The following is a 25094-nucleotide window of genomic DNA, read 5'->3' as shown; positions in this document are numbered from 1 at the left end:
TTGATATTTAGGGAAGAAAAACAGTACTGGAATTTGCTCAAAAACAAGAAAGGACTCCAGAGCTGACCTAATGAAATACTACTATGAAGTGACATGAATACTACTGTTGGGTACACTAAGTGTCAGCTACCATCTATAGGATATGTCTAAACTCAGAGGGTAACTGAAAATCAGAAACAGCTATTTAGACATACCCTTTGCTGCTTCTGCTGCTCCTTATCCCCTCATCATCATATTTCTGTGCCATGTACACTTCTACACATCGTATATACATTAACTCACTGAATCCTCAGAAAAAACCTATTAGGTCAGTTCTATTATACATCCCTCCTGTACCTTGTCCACAGGGACAAAATGGTTAGTGACTTCTCCATGATCACACAAGTACTTAACATCAGAGCTGAGAGGAGAACCCAGGCAGCCAAGATCTAGGAACCTACCCTCTTGACCACTTAACCATGCTGCTTCTCTGCACCTGTTATACATTTGAAGCATGTATGTCCATTTTCAAAACACATTAGAGAGAGTAGAGGTCATAGCTTCTAATACACATGTGCACAGTAAATTCAAGATAGTAAAGGCAAAGTATTATTTGTTAAAACCATGAAGCTGTTTCCTGATGAAGGATTTCCTTAACTAATGGTATTCGGCATTCACTGAAAATAGGAATACACACTAGGAATTCTTTTCATTTAAAATAAATGTGTTTTAGTCTTGAACATTTTTAGACTATATAAGCTAGGCACTGATAGAACACAAGATATTCGAAATTCCTCAATGCTAATTTATGAAATTAAATATAACCAGATGATATAGAGTTTCTAGCAAACGTATCAACCACTTTCTTTTTAAAAATCAAACACCATGTCAACAAATCACGGTAAGACACCAAGGGGATAAAATAAGGTTGAAGGGAGAAAACAGAAAACAAAACCAGGATGCTATTATTCAGCTCTACACTTAGGTTTAACACGAGCTATCAATCTTTCTTTTCATGAACACTAAATTGAGAAGAAAAAAAAAAAAAAAGAAAAATACAGATCAGTCTTCATAACCTGAGGCTAGAAGAACTTCGAATCCTGAAAACCTGAACTGACAATTTGAAGCCTCTTGTAACTCTCTGAAGGACTACATGCATTTTATTCTTTTTTCTTCCTGTTTAATCATTTTGCTCTATGGCTGTCCTGACAAGCACTGACAGAGTGGTACGGTCCAGGTGCTTGCCATTCAGGGGCAAAGGTGACAACCACACTTTCATCTCTAAATCTTTCCAAATAATTCATTTGTTTCCATAAAGCTGGTACTCGGAGGAGTAACACCATTATAGCATCTTGAGAAAGAAAAGATAAAAACAACAAAACAGAACTTGTTTCCTGGTAGTGTGACTTTTTCTTCATTTTTAAGTAGATAATTTCTGAACAAATATTTTGTTTATGTAATTTTTTAATTAGAGTCTAGTTGGCATACAATGTTATATTGCTTTCAGTTGTACAACACACCTTTCAGGCACACACCAGTGATTTGGTAATTCTATACATTGTGCAGTGCTCACCACTGCCACTCTCTGTCACTATACAATATTATTATCTTCCTTATGCTGTAGCTTTCATTCCTAAGACTTAATTATTTCACAATGGAAGCCTGTACTTCTTGATCCCCTTCACCTATTTTGCCCGTCCTCCCCAACACTCCCTCCACTTCAGCAACCATTGGTTTGTTCTCTGTATTTATGGTTTTGTTTCTGGTTTTTTGGTTTATTTGTCCATTTGTTTTGCTTTTTATATTCCACATGTAAGCGAATTCAGTATTTGTCTCTGACTTATTCCACTTAGTATAATACTCTCTAGGTCCATCCATATTGTCCCAAACAGCAAGATACCACTCATTTTTATAGCTGAGTAATATTCCACTGTATGTATACACACCACATCTTCTTTATCTAATCTTCTGGGGATATTTAGTTTGCTTCCATAACTCAGCTACTATAAATAATGCTGCATATACCTTCTTTGAATTTAATGTGTTTGCTTTCTTTGGGTAAATACCCAATAGTGCAATTACCAGATCATACAGTATTCCTATTTTTAATTTTTTGAGGAAACTCCATATTATGTTCCACAGTGGTTGCACTACTTTATATTCCTACCAACAGCACATGAGGGTTCTCCACATCCTGGTCAATGCCAATTTATTGTCTTTTAGATACTTGCCATACTAACAGGTATAAGATGGCTTTGATTTGCACTTCCCTAATGGTTAGTGATGTTGAGCATCTCTTCATGTGTCTGTTGACCCACAAGTATATCTTTCTAGGTAACAAGTCAAAAACAAAATATTAACAAGTCTCTTACACTTTTATACCAGTAATAACTTGATTATTAGAGAAATAGTTACTTATTCAATAAATATTTACACATGACTACTATGTGTTGACACTATATTAGGCACCAAAGATTTGATAATCTTGAATAAACCACCAAATGCTAATGTCTCATTAAGAGAGAGCAAGTGAGCAAGCGAGTGAGGCGCAAATAAACTAATAAAGGAGGGATCATCTTCATGCAATAAATGCTATGCTGGAGTAAGAGTCCCATGAAAGGAAAGAGCTGCCAGTGACAGCAGACTATAGCAGCACTAAACTGATGCCTGAAAAATGAGAAAACGCCAAACTGGGGAAAGTGCCCTTCTGGGAAAAATGAACAACTGTAAAAGTCCAAAAGGGCAGAAAGGAACATGACATGTTGTAGAAATAGAGAAGAAAACAGTGTGACCAGGCCTATGAAGGTAGGGAGGAATAATATGAGATGAAGAGGGGAAGGCATAGGAGGGTCTCTTATGTGACAATAAGGAACAGGGATATATTCTGTTATGGGAAGATGTTGAATATACTCAAACAATGAAAATACAAAATCTGATTTACATTTTTAATGACTATGGAATCTGCTTTTGGAGAATGCTTTGGAAGGAAGCTAGAGTAGCTACTGAGACACAAATCAAGAGGAGTGTTGCATCCCAGGTAGGATGTAATGGTAGCTGGGCTGGGATTATGTTAGTGAAGAGGAAAGCCAACTGATTTAAGACCTATTTTAAGTTCGAAATGATAGAACTTGGTGACAAACTAGGTGAAAAAATGAAGACTATCAAATATTACATTACCAGGAAATTATTTTCCAATGAAATCATTTCTGCTATGCTACATAGCCAAAGTACAAAAGCATATTCATATTACTTAAAACAGGATTCCAAATGAGATAACATCTTCAATTAAATTACAAAGGATGCACCAGTTTCTAATTTTGGAAATGAAATTTAACAACAAAAAATCCATAGTTAACTTGTAAAAGATAAAAGGAAAGAATTAGTTATGAGTTTAAAAACATCAATTTATTCCTCTACTGATTAAGAAAAGCAATCTATTCCAAGGAAATATTAAAACAAACTGTTAAGTCTATAAATATTATAAGCACAGTGTTTTTATTTTGTATTTTATTGTTGCCAAAAAATAAATGAAAGCTTATTTTAAGCTGCAGAGTACTTATGATACTATGAAGTCTCAGAAAGAAAATCTCATATTTCAAACTCCCTATTTCATCTTTCTATAAGAGATTTAAAGGGTGGGTCTAAGATCTCTTCATATTCTAGAAAACTTGTAAACTTATTAACAAGCACATTAACTGCCTATTATTGAATTATTTTAATAATTACTATAGCCAATGCATAGATTATTCAGTTACTCCCCTTGCCACTTCTGACCAACTTCTACCTAAGGGTTAAATACTAAAGAGCAATGGAAGATTGAGAAAATTCTCTATAAAATTTGCCATTTGTTATCAGTTCAAGTACAGACATTTAATAACCAACTGCCGAAAGAACCAAAAACATCTAAATTCAAAATGTCACCCAGTCGTTAACACTTTGACCAAGACAAAAGTGTTACATTAACAATTATAACACAAATCAGACATAAAATTCTGTTTCATGCTGAGCTCCTCCATTTTTCATTATGAGGATTACAATTAATGTACATAAAGTATCTAAAATAACGCTTTATACATAGTACCTGTTCACTAAAGGGTAGCTACTATTTTCTGGAAAATCTAATAAGGTAGGGCTAATTCCAATATAATTCTACTTAGACATATCATTTCTTTGGACATAAAGCATTTATACCAAAGCAATCACTTTAAATGCACAAAGATCAGGATTAACATCTAAAGTGAGTTTTTCATCCTATTGTTCCTTTGATAGAGTAGTAAGGCTGAATTATACCATGTAGGGAATTAATACTGGGCTCCCGAGCCTCTAAACACCCACCACCAATTGGCCTAAACAGCTTAATATTTCTTAAATCCTCTTTGTTCCAGTAAGACAGATCTCATTATATTTTCCTGCCTATATTTCTCAAATTAGTTCATATGTATTTAACAATGAGCATGAGACCTGTGTCTTATTCATTTTTGTAATTCCTAATGCTCAGGACATGCTTGACACAAGGAGCTAGTTGCAGAGATGGATAAATGCCTACCGTGTCTGTTCAGATAATTCCCCAAACCTAAAATACATTGTTAAATTTAATTAATTTCCATCATTTTTTGAAACCATGCCTAAGCTTTATTCTACTTACACACACATAACTTATAATCAGAATAAACTGAACTACTTCATATCCCTTAGTATGCCAATAGAATATGTACTAAAAACTTGTCAGTTCTGCCTATGTGTTGACATTTATCTATATTATCTCCCCAGTAAAGGTGTCTGTCTCTAAGGGAAACTGTCTGAGTTTCACATTTCTTTGGAATAACCCTTAAATCCTGAAACAAGAGTCGGTTGGCCGTAAAGTAGACATCAGTGAATTCTGTTGAGAATTCACACAGCACTCCAACTCAGTGGTAAATCCCTGCTGCAGTGCATGAAATGGTATGTGCGCCTTGAAGCATTTACAAATCCTCAAAAAATATTTCTGTATTATAAAGATCAAATCTAACATCTTAAAGGGAAAAAATCAAAATATAAACATAATTATTTTGATAATGAAAGTTTTATCAGATAACAAAATCAAAAAGAAGCAGAAAAGATACCTTCAAGCAGTTTTTTCTCCGAAGAGAGTTTAGAAGCAGCAGAAGGAGCCTGATACAAAAAGTCACAGAGGAACGTGGATTGGGAGGACTCCTGACTTAATCCACCTTCAGAGTGAATATCATGTTGAGGGAAATCTGAAAAAATTACAGAAATAACATATTTGAAATCTAAAATGTAAATAATTTCCCTTTGGTTATGAATATGTAGGTGAGTTTTTTTGCTAGAAGAAAAGTTACTTCAAATTTTCCACAGAATAGCTATATATTTATTTCATGTTGCTTAGAATTTGCAAATAATCACTTAAGCCATGTTTATTATTCATATATGAAAATCAGATTTAATTTTGATGAAAATGCTTATGTGGGGTTAACTATTTTAATCTTTAATTTATATGATTAAAGAAATATAAAAGATTTATTCCCTAAACATTTTCCTTGAAGTGAAACAAAATATGGTCCTAAGCACCTTCTATCTTTTTAATGATCACCCTTGTCTTCATTCTGATGGTTTTTCTTATTTAAGAAAGAAACATATTTGTACTTTAGTCCTTTCAGGGATATAGCAGAAGAGACCTGGCTAATGAAGGGACAGAGACCGACCTGAGAATTTGTTATGGTAGAGAAATTCCATCTGTAGACTTTGGCCAGCCTTCTTGGCCAGCAGGTAGGGGGTGCTATACACAGGGTCTCCAGTTGCACACATGACATCTGCTCCACTGAACAGCAAAGCCATTGTTTCCAGAACGTCTGGTTTCACTACAGCAGCACACAGAGCCTGGTCGTTAAAAGAAAATACACTTTTTAAAGGGAAGAAAAATACAATTCTAGCTATTAAAATGTGTGAAAATCAGCCAAGCCATTTATAAAATGAAGTTGTATTCCTTTTTTTTTAACCAAGAAAGTTAGTAAGAAGTATGCCCTGAATTAAGTAATAGGCTCAAAAGACCTGCTTTGTATGAATTTAAGTTACAACCTAAGACCTCCAAATTTTAATTCATTGTTCCATTGTTGTGATACTCCAAACCTTCCAACATACCAGAGTTGCTTAGGAAGACATTTTTTATGTTTATGTACCGTGATAATGGCTGGTGCTAAGAAAATGCAAAACATTTAAAAAGTAATAATGAAGTATATCTGTTAAGTGTTTTGTCATATGAATGTTATATGTATGTATTCTTCAGCCTAATCGGGATCTATATCATATTTTAAACTATTGTTGTGCTTCAGGAATTTGAAAGATGAGTGCAACACAAATACAGTATCTTTCCTTTTCTGTGAGGTATGGGTGGGGAGGAGGAATAGCAAGCAGGAGGTAATAAAACAACACTGACTTATGTTATACATCATTGCACAAACACTAGGAATTGCTGGAACCGAACTGTGTTGTTGCTGCTTTTATTGTTACCGTGAAGTAATAAGCTGCCTTCACATCTCTTCTCATCCTCTCTTTCTGCTTCCTCACTTTACTGGCTTCCCATTTGGTTCTAAATCCTGTGATTTCAGCACTCTGATCCTGTCTGTTTTTGTAGCGCTGGACTCACCATTTCATCTCCTTCTTGACCTGGTGCACTTAGATAGATCACTGGTTAATTTACTCTAATGCAACTTCAGAATAATTGCTCATTAAATGTCCCAATAAGCAGCTCAGAGTATACAACCAAGAAATCCCACAATGCATTCACAGTTCCAGACCTGGATGGTCAACTGTTAAAAAATGTCCTAACATTTCCTACCAAGGTCTAGATGACCTACAGAATTTCCTTTGCATCACAATCAAACAGCCTAACCTATGCCTGACTTTATCCTGTTTTGCTAGGTGATCTTAGGCAATCCCTTCACTTCCCTGAGTCTTAGTTTACCTCATCTACAAGATAAGGGTGCTAGAAAAGATACCAGCTAACATTCCATCCACTGTAATAGCCTTTGACTGCCCTCCCATTTAACCGTATTTGTTCATATTCTTTTATCCCCCCACTGCTGTTTTCCTCCACAACACAATGTATTTGCTATGGTGTATTTACCGGACTCTGGCTATTCATGGTCAGTCTCCCTTACTTGACTACCACGCTCATGAATAAAAGAGGCACATTTACGTTTTACTACAACTGTATCCCCAGAACCTAAAAAAGAACTCAGAACTTGTAAGTGTGCAATAAATATCGATCCACTAAGAACACTAAATGGAAAAAGGTTAGTCTCTTCAACAAATGGTGTTGGGAAACTGGATAACAACATACAGAAAAGTGAAATTGGAGCCCTATCTTATACCATTCACAAAAATGTGCTCAAAAAAAATTAAAGACTTAAATATAAGATTGATACCTTAAAAATCCTAGAAGAAAACACAAGGAAAAGCTCCTTGAAATTGGTCTTGACAGTAACTTTTTGGAGATGACACCAAAAGCATAAGCAACAAAAGAAAAAAAATCAATAAGCTGGACTATATCAAACTAAAAAGCTGCTTCACATCTGAAGAAAAAAAAATCAACAAAATGAAAAGGCAAACCTACAGAATAGGAGTAAATATTTGCAAAACATACATTAGATAAGAAGGAGTTTATAACCAAAATATATAAAGAACTTGGGGAAACTGGGTGGCTCAGTTGGTTAAGCATCTGCCTTCAGCTCAGATCATGATCCCAGGGCCCTGGGATGAAGCCCTGCATTGGGCTCCCCATTCAGCACAGAGTCTGTTTCTCCTTCTACTTTCACCTCTCCCCCACTCATGCTCACTGCCCCTCATTCTCTCTCAAATAAACAAAACCTTAATATATATATATATATATATATATACATATATATATACATATATATATACATATATATATATATACACACATATATATATATCTCACAAGCCCCAAAAGTAGCCAATTAAAAAGTGAGCAGAGAAACTGAAGACACGTTTTTCCAAGAACACATCCAAATGATCAACAGTTACATGAAAAATGTTCAACATTATTAATCAAGGAAATGCAAATCAAATCACAATAAGTTACTATGTCACACCTATTGAAATATTAGATATGCAAATCTCACGTCTATTAGAACATTATTCATAATAGCCAATATATGGAAGCAACCTAAGAATCATCAACAGATGAGTGAATAAGGACAATATGGTATACATACATACACACACACACACACACACACACACACACACAAATATTATTCAGCCATGAGGAAGAAGGAAATCCCGCCATTTGGGACATGGATGGAACCTGAAGGATAATGTTCAATGAGATTAGCCAGACAGAGAAAGACAAATATTATATATCACTTATATGTAAAATCTAAAAAAGCCATACTCATAGGAACACAGATTATAATGTGGTTACCAAGGGGTGTGGGGGGATGGGTGTGAGATGTTGTTTAAGAGTACAAACTTGCAACTAGAAGATAAATACGTTCTGGAGATCTAATGAACACCATATTGGCTATAATCAATAATACTATATTATTTACCTCAATATTGCTACAGGACTAGACCTCAAATGTTCTCACTACAAAACAGAAATGATAATTATGTGATGTAATACAGGTGTCAGCTACAGTGGCAATCATACTGAAATACATAAATCAACAGTACCAAATCAACAGGTTGAATAAACTCATACAACATTGTATGTAAATTGTATCTCAATTAAAAATGTCTAGTCAATAAAACACATTTTTTGTAAGAATTATTTGCTGACATTAAGAGTACTATTTTTAAGAAGCCCACTGCAGAAATAAATTTCAATGGGTAGATTTCTCTATAATATTCTTAGAAGAATTCAATTGCTAGTAATTAATGTAAAACATATCTAATAGAAACTGTGTGGTGTGGCAGACAGGACTTTATTTGGGGACATCAATATACTTACCAGTAAGATACCCATAACTATCAGAAAGAAAGAAACCATTTGAGGAAAATATGCCTTAGTTCTCTAACTTCACCAGTTATTCCCCCAAATCCACAGCTTAGTAATTATATACTTCTTTATTATGGACCTCTAGTGCACAGAAGTAATCATATCCTTGGTTTACAATACCTGTTGTTACTATACCATGTACATCTCATATACTGGTCAATATTAATAATGTAATCAGCACCAATGAAACCGCCACCCAAAACAAAACTAAATGTCTTAGTAATAACCTATATAAATATATAGTTCCCAGGCCCCTCCCCCATACCATCTCCCCTTAGCTGCCCATTCTGAATCCTTCATATTTTGTGTACCATTGCTTTAACATCAACTGGTAACTTTATTAACACCAAAGATGTATAAATACTAAAAACTTAGTTTAGGGGAACTAATCCAATAGAAATGTAAATCAATTGTATGATCTCGTAATTTCTACAGAAGTATGAAAAAGGCCTTTATCTGTTGACGTTCCATAATGTTCAGTATCATGCCACCTACCTGAGGATTTTTAATCATAAGTACTGCCACTAAAAGCATACTAAAAAACCAAGAACCATGAAAGACCATATTCTCTAAGCATAGAAACAACAGGCACATAAAAGTACATGTATTAAATATCTCTACATGGATGAGCCTCATAACACATAAGAAACTGAAGCAGCAATTTCAAAAATGAAAAGGGGCAGGATGCTTAACATATCCTCTGCCAAAAAAGTGAAGAACAAGTGGGCAGCATAAAACAGGTACCAGAAGGTCTGGAATCATTCAGGGAAAGGTAAATAACAGGGTCAACAGCACCAAGCAAACAATTGCTTGTAACAATACACTGAGTAAATGGTGTTTATTTTGGTGACACATGTCAGCAATGTACAAGCTGAAGTTATGTTTAGTGTCCTGTCCCTATAATAAGGAAAGTTGCCACAGTTTCCAGAATATTGGAGTAAGTTAGCCAGAACCTCATGTTATGGACAAATAATTTATTCACTACTGATCATGAATTCTTAAGTGAAACAGTGATAAAATCAATAGTACAATCTCACAAATGGAAATAAAATAACAGTAAACAATACTTATAGCAGATAGTAAAGGACTTTTTAAAATTCTTTCAAAATCCTTGACCCATGTTTTAAAAGACATCAAGACCCATGTCTACTGTTATATATTTTCTGATACCTTGTTTAATTCTTCTTTGGTGAGAGATGCCAATAGGGTCTTTCTGAATCTTCCTTCTTTGTACTTCTGAGTGATGAAGTTTTTTCTCTTCTCTACAGGTGAGTCCATGTGTAATTCTTCGTCTTTTTGAAGATTACCAGCCCAAAAGTCATTTGCTCTTTTGTTTCCAATGACAATAAAGAGCTGAATTGTCAGAAAGTTATAAAACAATATCAATTTATAAAATGTACTTGAATTTGCAAAAACCTGACTCACAAATTAAAATTTAACTTAGAGGGCGTCTGGGTGGCTAATTCAGTTAAGCATCAGACTCACAATGTCAGGGTCATGAGATCAAGCCCTGCATAGGCATCACACTGAGCACAGAATTTGCTTAAGATTCTCTCTCCCTCGGCCCCTCCTATCTCCACGTGCATACTCTCCCCCTGTCCAAAATATAACTTAGTATAAAGTATGCAAAAACACATGAAAAACTCACATCTTTCAGGAAGATGGAGTATGAAAGCAGATATTATTTCTATTTTAAATACAGCCTCATTGCTTTTAGTAACAGTACAAGATTAGCTAGAAAGAAATTGTAAGTAACCCAAATTGCAGCAAAAGCTTTATTTTTTGAGGCTCACAAGTAGGCGGGGTAATGTGGTTACTGAAATCCAAGAAGAAAATGGAATCAGGAGACAGAAAGTCAGATATGAGCACAGTTAATGACAGAGCATGGCCAAGAGAAAGAATAGAAAAATTTGCCCAAATGTTTTCATTCACTTTTCTAATATTTTATCCATACTGGGTTAAAAAGAAAAAAATTCCGACTTTAAAAAAAAGAGACTGCTGTCAACCCTTTTAAAGTAGTTATTGCTATTAAATTCCTTGTACCTTTTATTTTAAAAATAACTCTTTCATTTAAGAAGCATTCTAAAAGTTGAAGTAGAAAGCTACTACTATCAAACAAGCTATAAGCCATTTTTATGGTGTGGTAAGAACTTTATCACAGAGCTTCTTTTTTTTTTTTTTTAAAGATTTTATTTATTTATTCATGAGAGACTCAGAGAGAGAGAGAGAGAGAGAGAGAGAGAGAGAGAGGCAGAAACACAGGCAGAGGGAGAAGCTGACTCCATGCAGGGAGCCTGACGTGGGACTCGATCCTGGGTCTCCAGGATCAGGCCCTGGGCCGAAGGCGGCGCTAAACCACTAAGCCACCTGGGCTGCCCCATCAAAGAGCTTCTAAAGTAATTCATGCCACCCCACTACTAATGACCAACTGATCCCTAGTAACCACACCCACAGTTAGGTTGGGCTTACCTCAATGAGTTCATTGCTCCAAATGCTGGCATCCATTTTTAGACTTCTAACCTTGGAATCTTTTGGTCCTAAAGATCTATGTTGTCCTAAAGTTAAGATACAATTGCATTTATATTTCAGTTTTTATGTAAATGTATTTAATCTTTTTAAAAAAATGTGTATCTATGCATACATGCATGTGTGTATGTATATATCTTTTCAACTTAACACATACCAATGTCTACTTTCCTTAATGCAATAGCATTAAGGGTAGTAGTGATAATTATACAGAAATCCCAACCACAATGAAGATAATAGTAATCATCTTCATCACTGCCCTGTGCTGGTATAAAACTAGTTTTAAAACTATATATGTGTAAAAAAAGGAAAAAACTATATGTGTGTGTGTGTGTGTGTACACATATGTATGTGTGTACATTCATCACTTGCAAATTAACTAGCAATTATAGGTTACTGAAAACCTTTTATAACAGGTATGTTTAAATTACATGTATGTAAACACAGATTTCCTTTACTCCTAAAAAAATCTAGCAACAACTCTAATAAACATGTATCTAAAAATATGTAGTGGATTCTTTATTCTACTCTTATTCCTGAGAGTAAGAGCCCAGCATTCTATTAGCATTGATTCAATTATGCTATATAAATCATTATTCAGTCATTACTGGGCACCCAGGAGTGTGTCTGATGCTCTTTCTAAGCCAGGAAGGGCAAAGGTGTTCAAGACATTGTCCTGATGTAATGAACACTGGGTATTATTACATAAGACTGATGAATCACTGACATCTAGCTCTGAAACCAATAATAATACATTGTGTTAACTGATTTTAAATTTTAAAAGTGGAAGAAAAAAAAGACATTGTCCTTATCTTAAGGACTTTCTGCCTAGAAACATAAAACTTCATTCCTCTCTCTACATTGAGTAAAAAGGGCCGTTCCTCTTTTCTTTAAAATGGCAACTACTCAGAGCACAAAGTCTTAAAGTCCCAATGGCAGAAATATGCATAGGTTTGTATTTATAAAGACCAACTAAGGACAACACTGAAAGAGATCAAACTCATAAAACAGGCAAAAGAACTGGAAAGAACCTCTGGAGTACTGGAGGCAAAAAAACAAAACAAAACAAAACAAAAAGATAGAATCTGAGTTGAGGCAGCAGGAGGAGAAACAAAAGGGAGGGTAGATTTAGAAATCCTGAGATGATAAAAAAGAATGCTGGGACTTGGTGGGCTCTAAGGAAAGGGAGAGAGAGGGTCAAGAGACTCTCCAGTTTTAGGCTTGAATATAAGGTAGACAGTACTGCCTCTGACCAAGATGTGGAATAAATGAAAATGTTCAGTTTTATGTAATGAACTGGGCAGCAATGAGAGCTCCTTTTTTCACATGCTATTTTTGATGTGTCTTAGGCAAATCCAAGAAGGGAGTCCAGTAGGTAGACCTAAGGGTATGGTGCCCTACAGGATGAGAATCATCCACTTACAAGTGAGTACTGAACTTAAATGATAAATAACATCAACCAGGATGGGATGTAACCCAAAAGAACACACATATCTCAGGACCAGGCAACGGAAAAGTAACCTGAAAATGGATGACCAGAATATTAAGAACACACAAAGAGAAAACAGTATCTTGGAAGTTAAGGGAGGATGGGAAGTCAGAGAGAAACACTGGTCAAATGCTGCAGTGCCAAATACTGCAGAGAAAACAATAAAGATAGAACAGACTACACAGAAACAGAGAGGTAAAATACATCGGTATGCATGACAAAAATACTTTCTACCAGACTAAAGAGAAGAGAAAACTGACCACAGGCTGAAGAAAAACTAGGAAGTTAAAGAAATAAAGGAAATCTGTGCAGAATTCTACTCTTGAAAGTACCCTGTCTGTGAAGGCAAAAGAGACAGAAATGATACACATTCAGGGGAATGGAAAGTTTTCAGGAAGCTAGTGTCAACACGACAGACTTACATAAGTATATGTACTGAAATAAAAGAAACCATGGTCGGACAATTACAGAGAGGGAATAAGTGATGGGGGTGAGGATCCTAAGAAGAGAAGAAAGAAGCGTGGACATGAGTAGAAAAAACAGCCTTGGACAACACAAAGGCTCTCTTCCAATGAGACTGAAGAGGAAAAAAGGTTGGGCAAAAATACAAAGTAGAGAGGGATTAGCTGATGCTTTTCCTTGTTGCTACTGATGTTAATTAGCTCCTGAGAAAATCTATCTCAGTGTGGTAAGACCTGTAGAAGCACAGAACTCTTCAAAAGTATTAAGGGCTTGAAGCAACTGTCCTAGTCTCTGCTTTGTTCTAGCTGAAGAAGTAACCCTCCTCCATATTCTCTCAAAGAAACCTGTACTCAACTCTGGTCTTGTCTTTATCATACTCTACTATAATTAGTATTAATTTATTTACCTATGGAGGATATATCAACCTCATACATTTTTTTTTAATTCCCAGGAGCAGCACAGTACCTGGTAGAGCTAGGAAGATGAAGTGAAGTTTAGGATGTAGCTAACTTTCTCCAAGAACTCTATGACCACACACCTAAGCTGGAGTCCATGCCCTCCTCCACTCACTCAAAAAACTGTGAACCCATAAATACACTGAGCTGTCAGATGGTCTGTAAGCCATAAAGTCACAACAAGATAACCAGTCACAGTAGTGGTTACTTTCAGAAACTCCAATACTCTTTGGAAATGCTTCTAGATAAAATTTCTCATTAAGAGATACCAGGACTGGTGCACCAAGTTTGGGCTCACCAAGTTTCATATCTAGGGCTCAGAATGCCCTAGATATGAAATATACATCTTACAAAATATGATTGGGAAAAGTGGGCAAAACATCCAAAGATGCAAGCGTGTTCACGGTGCATTCTGAAACACACTCACCTTAAAATCTAAAAATGTCAACACTGTCTTTTTAAAATCCACACATGGACCAGTAGGCGCACAAAATGATTACGTGCTTAAAAATCAATTTTTACATCTAAGTCATGCATAAGAGAAGCTTAGAACTAGAAGATATTTCTAAATTCAATTTAAATGTAATAAGCCTTCCCTGTTTTTATTTTTCACAATTGTTAGCTGGGACACATTATGTACGACAATAAAGAGCATTCTGTGACAATCTGCCACCAAACAGTGATGAGCATAACTTATCACTAATTACCTGCACACTTCTTACAGATGACAACACAGAGATTGATGGATGCCCAGTCAGGATCCGGGGCTTTACAATCGGCACAGCTCCTGTTGGACTCATTGAACCAAATCTTCTCAGCTACCTCATAATCAGAGAGAGTTTCTGCTATCGATTGCTGCACAGCTTCAATCCACTCTTGTTTCTCTTTTTCAGACTCGGCTGTAAAGCTGAAACAATTAATGTTTCTGCATTATCGATCTCCCTTGTAAAGGCCAATTAAGCAGTATGTTCAGTTTGCATATTCATTTCACTCACAAATTAAACAGCAGCTGAAAAATATGCCTTCCAGGCAGCTGAATAGTCTTTTCTGTTAAAAATCATCTAATTTAAAAATCTATTTTTTCCTTCTACATCTCACATTGCTTATGAATTTGTTTACATATCTTGAATATGTACATGAACAAAATTAACATGCACATTTTTCTGACCTGGATATAGAAAAGTGCCTTGTTAGGTCAAGAGCTTAAATGAGAGGCCATGTTTCCTAAGCAGTGGTTATATAATAATCAATGAGACTGGCTGAGTTTCAGAACTATTGGATTATTTTGCCAAGAAAGTAAGCCATGATAGCCTGAAACTAAATTATCAAAAACACCCACCAGAAATTTTGATTTTTTTTTCAGTCTTAAAAATAGATTTTCTTTTTTAATTAGAAGAATGTCCAGATGGCTTTAAGAAACTGAGAAATCAAAAAAGTTTCAAGTGATTACTATTCTAACGGAATTCTAACTCACTTTTAGCCATGTTCTGATTTATCCTAATTCTTAGTGTTTATTGGATATCTGAGTAAAGGGATAAAACATTAAACATGGGTTCAGTCCAAGAAATGCTTATCAAGTACCTATGATGTGCCAGGAATGTGCTACGGTGCTCCAAACTTGGCCAATGACCCACAAAACGTTTCACATTAAAATTTTCTCTTCTGAAGAGGAAAATGTTTTGAAACATTATGAAAATAACAGATGATTAATATATTCCAAATAATCCATAAGGAAACTGAGTGGCTTACATGGATATTTTTAAGCACTTTATGTTCCATCATCAGTATATAATATTCATAAACTTATTAGTGGTTTCTACTTTTACATAGAGATTGGTCACAGCCAATATGGCGGAATGGCCTTTGGGCATAGGTTACTGGTACACAGAATCTAAAACCCTTGGAGGGCCCTAAGTGATAAGTGTCTTCTGTATGCTTGTGAGATAATTCATGGCTGGTGGCCTAAACAGCTTCAGGATGGCAGCTGGCCACCAGGTAGACCAACATGTGATCAGAGGCTTGGAATGTTCAGCCCCACCCCCTGACCTCTGTGATGGGAGAGGTGCTAGCAATTGAGTTAATCACCAATGACCAAGGGTTTAATACATCATGCCTAAAACATGAAACCCCTCTAATAACCCTTGAACAGTAGGGTTCAGAAAGCTTCTGGGTTGATGAACACACTGAGGTGCTGAGAGGACGATGTATCCAGAGAAGGCAAGGAAGCTCTGTACCCTGCACTGTGCAGCTCTCCCATTTGGATGTTGCTGTGATACATTCTTTGCAATAAGCTGGTAATAATAATTAAACTGTCCTCCTGATTTCTGTGAGCCATTCTCACAAATTACTGAACCTGGGTGAGTAGGGTAAGTCATGGGAGTCCCAATTGGCAGTCAAGTTAGAAAGAAGCAAGATGAGGACCTAACACTTGTGACTGGAGTATAAGGTGAGGGCAGCTTTGTGGCACTGAGCCCTTAAACTTGTGGGGTCTAGTGCGCACTCTGAGTAGCCACTGTCAGAATAGCCAATGGAATTGGGGCTGAATTGCAGGACACCCACGTGGTATCTGGAGACATGGAGATTGGCTGGTGTGAGGAAAAAGCCCACCACATATTGTGTGTCAGAAGTACTGTGAGTAAAAATAGCGCAACCAATGTCTACCTTTTCAGTTGAGGCTTGAATCTGCATATGTAAAAATAAAGTTTGTTATTCTTTTAGGTGATTATTTTTTTCCCCAAAATATGAGCCAGCAGACACATTCTGACAGATAAAATGAGTACCAGACTGGGGAGTATTTTCGAAATTGCCAAGTAATCGTAGTCCTTTAAAGACCTCTGACAATTGCCTCTGACCTGCCTACTACCCCGTGATATGTTGATTGTTTGTAACAAATGAATTAATGTGGTTGAACACACAGATATCAACTTACGCCTCTTCGGTGTACCAAAGCTATGGCGTTATTATAGATTATTAAAACATATTAGGAACTTTAAGTTTTCTTTTTCATTCTCATATGAAGTGATTACTAGATTATCATAAATACAAAATATAAAAAAAAAAAATACAAAATATATAATGAAATGTTAAAATATTTGATCTGCAAGTGCTGAGATCCAACAGCATCATTTTGACCAGGAGTTCCTTCTAGGAAATCATTATGGAGCAATTGTAATCAGGGATTGATTTTAAAGGAGGATTGCATTTGATTAGGCTAAAAGAAGGTAAACAAAAATACAGCTTAAAGACAATGTAGTATTCTTTATTCCTTCAAAATGTGAAAGAATTTTTCACATATTTGTTGATAAAATACCAATATATTTGTCACAGCTACTAAGACAAAAAGGAATTAAGAAAAGAAAGGACTCAAATCTCATGAAATTAGTATCTATAGCAGGTTGTGTGCTAAATTCCCGTCACTTTTACAAGGTGTTTTTACATACTGGCTAATAAATTAAACAATATGGAAAACAAACATGATTTTATTATGTGATCCATAAGAAATAAAATCACCACTAACAATCTAACAGTAGATCACCCCACTTGACGGGATGAGCACTGGGTGTTTTTCTGTATGTTGGTAAATTGAACACCAATAAAAATTAATTAAAAAATAAATAAATAAATAAATAAAAGTAGATCACCCAAGCTCAGAATAACACAAGCACAAATGTTTAACACAAACACAAATGTTCAGAATAACACAAACACAAATGTTTAAATATCGCTTACCTAAAACTCCGATAGGGGGTGATTATTTCAAAAGACTGTTTTACAGTTCGGTCCACTTGCTTTACATTTGCTACATTCATAGGAATTATGGTAATACCAAGTCCACTTTTAAAATCCTAGTTGGAAGAAAAACATAAAAACATTTTAAAGGGGATGCCTGGGTAGCTCAGTCAGTTAAGCATCTGCCTTTGGCTTAGGTCATGATCTCAGGGTCCTGGGATGGAGCTCCACTTTGAATTCCTGCTTAGTAGGGGAGTCTGCTTCTCCCTCTCCCTCTGTCCCTCCCTTTGCTTGTGCTCTTTCTCTCACTATCTTTCTCTCTCTTAAATAAATGAATAAAACTTTTTAAAAAAGATTATAAAGAAACAAAACGATGGATTCAGAAATTACAATGATATCCTCTAAAATCCAAAGTACAATTATATTCTATTAAATTGTACTACACATATACATGTAGAATGAAATAAGTCATTAAAAATGGATTGACAATGGTTTTCTTATTTGGGTAGGGACTCTCAATGCATGCTAACCCAGTGTCATTCTAAGCTGGACAGTTGGGCTAATAATCAAGTATACACTTCTTTCACATGAAATGTTAGGTTGACTAGGACATAGATCATGAACTATATATATACTTGGTTTTCAAAGTTAGGCATTTTTTCATCTTTATCTCTTCAGTAAAGGAAACTAACAGTAACTAGCCCTTACCATGTGCCCAAAATTTCTAAGCAGGGGAGTCAAATGACACTGTTTGGCTGTTATAATTACTCAAAATGAAGAGGGAATTGAGGCCCAAAAAGATTAAAGTCACATGGAAAGCACAACTAGTTGTACGTGGCAGAAAGTGACTGAAACCCAAGCTGACAGTTTTACACTGTGATGTTACCTCTGCTCTGTCACAGTATTTTTTTTCATTTACTCTAAAAAAAAAAAGCAGTACAGATTTTGCCATTTTATCTCATTTCCAGTATTTTCTTACTTTCCTCTTCCTTCAATTAAATTCTTACACTCCTTCAATGCTATTTTGGCATGAAAAATTGCCCCGTGTTCAATACCTACAGCCCCTAGGTTCAGTTTGTCCCACCAAAATTAAAAATTGTTCAAAAGGCTACAAGGTCTGCCTTCTAAAAGCATTAAAGTTTGAAATATTATCTAATCATAAGGGCTTGGGAATTTGACTTATCAAACAATCTCAACACTTAAAAAACATAATTATTCTCCATTTCAAAAGATTAATTTATCCATGTAAACAGGTTCAGATTAAATGTGCTCTGAATTTCTGAATTCAATTTGACTAGAAAAAGTAGTCATATTAAAGACATACTACAAAAAAATACTGGTACATTTTCAATAAGAATACTCCTGGCAGAGGCTGCAGAAGTTCACAGGCCGCCTTCTCTCTACAGGCTAAAAGGAAAAGTGCTATTTTCCTATCTCCCTTGCAAGCCAAGAGGGGTCATATGTCTTAGTTTTGGTCAATAAAATATACAAAATTCCTGGGATGGGGGGGTACAAATCTTGGAAGAAGAAAGACTTTTACCCTCACCATTCCATCTTCTTCGAAAATAACATCTAGAGGCACAGAAGCTGTTAGAATCCTTGAGATGAAAAGCCTAAGGACAAATTCTTGTTCCTAAGGATGCCAGAGCGAGAAAAAAAATAGGAAGAACCTTGTTCCCTAGTGGCATCAGCTCTCTGCTGCCTACACCAAGAGATTTGTTTAAACAAAGAAATCCCTTCTATTTAAGTCATCTTTCAGGTTCTTGTCATTTGATTCTAAAGCATTCCTGACTAATAAGTCAAATAAAATGATATTATAACAAATTTCTCCCACTTGTAAAAGTATGCAGAGTTTTCATTCATAAGTTGCAGAAAAGCCTCTCTTCATTTTTTTAACATACAATGTTTAGTTAGAATAAGGAAATGACACATTTATAAAACATTTCATCAATTTTTTTGATGAAAGTACAAATAGCTTGTTCTGTTAGGAAAAACAAGCCAGAAATTTAGAGCCAATAATATAAAAGAGAAGATGCACAGACATGCTAAGTGTTACAAAATAATTAGAATGTAATATACTTCCACTTTGTATGGCAAACTCATCTAAAAATCAGTACTTAATGTGATCTATATTGACAAAAAGAATCAAATAGGTTCAGTGTTATACTTACTACGATTAAAAACAAAAATTCTCAATTGTCCATACCAGTGTTTTGGCTGGATAACAACTGTTGGAGAAACTTCCAACACAAGAGACTAGAAATTCAAACTCTCTTTTGTAAATGAAGAAATGAAGTAGGAGTAGCAAGGTAAAAAAATTTTTGTGTTTTTTTTTTTTAAAGTATAGTTTCACATACAATGTTACATTAGTTTTAAATGTGCAAGCATGGTGATTCCACAATTCTATAAATTGTGTTATGCTCACAAGTGTAGCTACCATATGTCAGGCAAGGTAGGATATTTTTTTTTAAAGATTTTATTTATTTATTCATGAGAGACACAGAGAGAGAGAGAGGGGGAAAGACACAGGCAGAGGGAGAAGCAGGCTCCATGCAAGGAGGCCACTGTGGGACTCGATCCGGGGTCTCCAGGATCACACCCTGGGCTGCAGGCGGCGCTAAACCGCTGCGCCACCAGGGCTGCCCAAGGTGGGATATTTTGAAAACAGTTTTCTGATGGCCCAACTTGGTACAGGAGTAACTCTAGATAGACTGCATGTCCTTCAAACATTTCTCCATAATAAAGAACTGACAAGAACTGGATGTGCAGCACTGTTATATTTTTTGCCAAGTTATACGTCTTTGATGAGGGCCTGGCTTGCAGGTAGTGTGTGTTAGGAAGGGCAGAGATACATACTCAAACCATCAGACTAGCAGATGGCAAGAGTGACAAGGTTTTTATAGAAGCTGATGAGCCTCATCCAGGCTCCAGCCTGAATTGGTGGCCTCTCATTTCTACAGGCAAGTTGTGAAGTATCTACATGTAAAACTGCAATTTCTGTTTAAAAAAAAAAAATAAGTGAGGGTCAGCTCCAGACCCCAAATTTCTTCCAAGCAAGGCAAAAACAATTTTTTAGCCTGGAAGAAAATTGTAACCCATTTATCAGCTGCTGGCCATGGCCATATGGTTTTGAGTAATTAGAGTATCCACTGAATTCACCGCACAAATGGACTGTAAAATGTACAGCAGAGTAACGAAATAAATGTCAGTGCTCTTGAGTACTATTAAGTATGAAACAACTGCGTTTCTTATTAAAAATATTTGTGATGACATTAAGCCACTTTTTCAGACTGTATTTAGAACATATTAAGAATATATCTAATTCCTCAATGCTCCCTCTGATCCTGAGATTCTTATGCCCTGAATTGGAAAGCAGAGTTTAGGAATCTTCAGTTAAAAAGTAAGACTACAACCTATGATTCTCATATGCAGCCAATGTTGAGAAAAACTTATTTAGACAGCAAAACCAGCTGTAGAATCTAGACAGGATGTGTCTGCAATATTTAAATATCAGGGTATCAACAGTTTCTTCTGCCTTCTGTAGAGCAAAAGGGAAAAAAAAAGCATGCAATGATTATACAGAAATCATTGGAAATCATTAAGACTACTGTTGAAAAATACTCTGGCCAGAACACAGTGACACATTGGATTTTCAAGATCCTATTTCTCCTGGGTTCCCACCCCCGTGTTAACGTTTAGGCTTTAAAAGTATCGGTCTTCATTAACCATATACAGTGCACTCCATAATTGGTTTAATATCTATTTGTGTCATGCTCTGAAGCTTACAGAAAGCCATGAACTCTCATTTGATCTTGTAAATTATTCTGTGAAGAAGGCAGAGCAGATACAGCCATCTGTATTTTAAAATGGGAAAATTCATCCTGGCAAAACAATGTTTATTAAGTACTTAGTGAGTGCCAGAAACAGTGGTAAACTCTGGATCCTTATAAGAGCATACGACAGGGTACCCACCTTTGGGAAGCTTCTAGTCTAAGGAGGAAATGAGAGAGAACTGTAGTAAGTGCATAGCTGTAAGCACTGAATCCAGCCAGTCCCTGAAAAAAGAGAGCTGTGTACCCATGAGACTTTCCAAAGGAGGTGAAACTTGACCAGATCATTGACGAAAGCCAGACCAGCTTGATCAGGTGTATTTCTCCTTCTTCAATTCACCCATTTGCACAATGGGGAGAAGAGTAGTACCTACACTTCCTCAGTGTGGGGAAGATCAAATCAAAACATTGCATACGCTTAGAAGAATGCCAGGGACCCAGCAAGTGCTATATAGTTCTACAGTTAGCTATTGTTATCATTATTATTAGTTTCTACCTCTTGAATTTGAGACCAGCTGAACATATTACCCATGAAAAAGTTAGTTACAAGAAAACACATACCTAAGATAACTAGCAAGCATATATAATTTTTTTTAAATGAGGTGGAAGAAAATGACCCTTTAACAACAATCTGATTTCAATAATATTCTCATTTTGAAAAACAGGCCCAAGTCAGGGACAAGCCACACTTTCAACACTTAAAATACTATAAACTGAGAGAAAAAAAACAGGAGCATGAGAATTCAGTGGGTAGAGTATTACTAAAGAGAGCAAAAAGCTAAGAACAGATTCTGGACTAAACTATATTCTACATTTAATTTGCTGTCATAGAATGTGGGATCTCAAAAAAGCATGAATCGCACCACCAGTACTACTATAACAATGGCAATGCTTGGCGAACTGATCTGGACACCTGCAAAGTGTCCATGAGCCACGACCACGTGGGCACTGGGAGTCAGGGACAATCCTAACTGAGCCATTTACTGGCTGTGTGACTACTGCCAAGTTATTTACTTAATCTAGAACCCAAAAATTCCTCATTTATGAAAACACAGTAATATCTCCCTTATACAGCACTGTTATAAAAATTGAGCGTAATATAAATTAAGGGTATAATACAGATAATTCTTTCATTTGTGAGTTCTAAGCCCAGAATTTGTCTTCAATAAAAGTATCTCCATATTATTTATATAATCATTCAAAGTATTCTCAACCACTGATGCTATATTATATACTCAGTTTAGAATGAATGGTAAATATTTGCCAAGATACTGAAATGGGTTCTTTGTATGAATTTGTAGCAACAGAACCTGATTAAAAACTACATTTTAAAATTACATAGTGAAAAAGGAAAATAAAAGTCGGATTCCTAAATGGAAAAATTAAAGAAGGGTTTGTTAACCCCAAATTTCCTGAAATCTCAAAGCTATTTTTGGAAAATACTGGATGCCAGGTTTCCATGCCAGAAATTTAAGAACTTGGTACTTACACATTTGTTGAAAACAGATGTGGCATTGTATGACATTGGCACCACATTTCCGGGGAAACACCAGATGCAGAGTTTGGCCAGATACAGAACCCAGAGAATTTGAGGCCACCACCTACATCCTGCTGCTTCTTTCTGTGCCTCTCAACCCATAGCCCTATGAGGTCTATTTAAATTCTATTAGAGTTTCATTCCCGTGCCAGACACCGGGAACATTATGTAGGGGGAACGAGGGGGAATGAGTCTCTTGTTATACCCTGATTTGAAAATGTTTAATCAAGTGAATTTATATAGTTAAATCCTCAATGCCACAATTATCATTAAATGGATACACAGAACCACCAAGCAAGACATCTGGTTGTAATGAATTCACTAATACTAACATGATCCTGAAAAAAACTCATCACAAAAAGATGGGAGACTGGCTGTCAGGACAATCTAACAAATGGAAACCAAAGCCAATTATCTTAAATGTGCTTCACAACCATTTGCAGAAACTTCATTCAAATAGCAAAACCATGTATATAACACTACATATACTTCAGTGCATGTTCATATTTTATTATCTCATTTAAAATTTTAAGTATTGGCTTATATACTACTTCTACATCATGTCAAGATAAATATATTTATAAAATAATTATTTTCTAGGATATAGAAAATCCTAAGCTTTGAGATAAAAAGCAGTTTAATTACAATAAAATTTCTACACAAAAAATTAACTGAAGAATGAAAAGTAAGCAATAGCTCAGAGAAGCAGTTACAGAAAATGACCTGATGATTATCTTTACTATATGAAAGGCTAAAAGAAATTGTCAGAAAAGACAATAAAATCCCAATAAGTCAATGGAGAAAGAAAATCAAGAGACAATTCACAAAAAAGAGAATAACTTAAAAACAAAATTTGGGGGGATCCCTGGGTGGCTCAGCGGTTGAGCGCGCCTGCCTTCTGCCCAAGGCATGATCCTGGAGTCCTGGGGATTGAGTCCCACATCGGGCTCCCTATGTGGAGCTCTGCCTGTGTCTCTGCTTCTCTCTATATATCTCTCATGAGTGAATAAATAAAATATTTTTAAAAATTTTTAAAATAATACTCTAGAGTCAAAAAAGCTAGAAATGACCATTCATTCAACAAGCTCATTTTGAAAAACGTTTATGGAGTGTGAGCTACCAGCCATAAACTCCTGAAGACGTGTCAGTGAAAAAAGTAAATAATCACATTGTTAATTTGAGAACATAAAAATTATAACACGTTTCAAGTTAAAATGAAACTGCCACCTAACTCATGTAGCTAACAACATTTAAAATGTAAACAATTCTTTAGAAAAAGGTCATAAAAATCCATGCCAAAAAAAAATCAAAAAGGAAGAAAAGGGTACACACAGAAATCTACCAAAAATCTCATTTATTTATCATGATGTAGCATACCTACACTGGAAGGTGAGATCCTAAAGAGCAGGCATTTTCTGGTTACTGCTGTACCCCTAGAGCCTAGAGCAGGGCCCAGAAATGAGGAGGTATCCAATGAAAATCCATCTTGTATGGATGATTACAGAAACATAGAGAACTGTATGTAGTATAACCTATACAAACTGAAACACAACTAATTTTATACCAACTTGGAAGTAACACTGAAGAAAAACCATTATAATACACTGCAGGCATGTAAAACATAACAATATTTGTAAAAATTAAACACTGTGTTTGTGAAATGGTGTTAAATAAAGAGATGACATATAATTTATGTGATAACAGTGCCACAGTGTTTTCCAACTGAGTAATTAGAGAATTTGTGTCTGTTTCTAGGGCAGACTTTGCCAAACTCCTAACAAACGTTTTTACATATCTCTTCATAGTTCTTTTCTAATTTTTACAACCTATGGCGGAGGGGGGAGACAATTCCTTAAGGCATCTCTCCTATTCAGTGGAGAGCTACTGCAAATTTTAGTTCCTACAATCTACTAATGAATGAATGAAAGGGAAAGACAGAGATGAAAGACAAAAATGAATCTTTCAACAGAGTAACTGGGAAAACGAGAAATCTATGTTAATTCCATAGAGTTCAGATCCATCAGTGAAGTGTCCATGAGGAAATGCAGATTGGCATCCCCCTTGCTAT

The 25094-nt window shown here is 35.7% G+C and overlaps 1 protein-coding gene across 5 annotated transcripts in view; it reads right to left on the bottom strand.

Annotated features, from left to right (window-relative positions):
• The window catches only part of ARAP2 (ArfGAP with RhoGAP domain, ankyrin repeat and PH domain 2), a 189562-nt gene that overhangs the window by 101098 nt on the left and 63370 nt on the right, over window positions 1–25094 (bottom strand). For all 5 annotated transcript variants that reach the window (XM_041753307.1, XM_041753306.1, XM_041753310.1 and 2 more), the window contains exons 10-15: window positions 17660–17775; window positions 14638–14837; window positions 11468–11553; window positions 10169–10351; window positions 5682–5856; window positions 5082–5216 (exon numbers count right to left, since the gene is read on the bottom strand). In XM_041753307.1, coding sequence (XP_041609241.1) covers window positions 5082–5216; window positions 5682–5856; window positions 10169–10351; window positions 11468–11553; window positions 14638–14837; window positions 17660–17775 — 895 coding nt within the window. The remainder of the gene's footprint in view (window positions 1–5081; window positions 5217–5681; window positions 5857–10168; window positions 10352–11467; window positions 11554–14637; window positions 14838–17659; window positions 17776–25094) is intronic.

The sequence above is a fragment of the Vulpes lagopus genome, chromosome 4 (assembly GCF_018345385.1).
Source record: "Vulpes lagopus strain Blue_001 chromosome 4, ASM1834538v1, whole genome shotgun sequence".
NCBI classification, from domain to species: domain Eukaryota; kingdom Metazoa; phylum Chordata; class Mammalia; order Carnivora; family Canidae; genus Vulpes; species Vulpes lagopus.
This window is presented reverse-complemented; position numbering and strand designations above follow the sequence as displayed.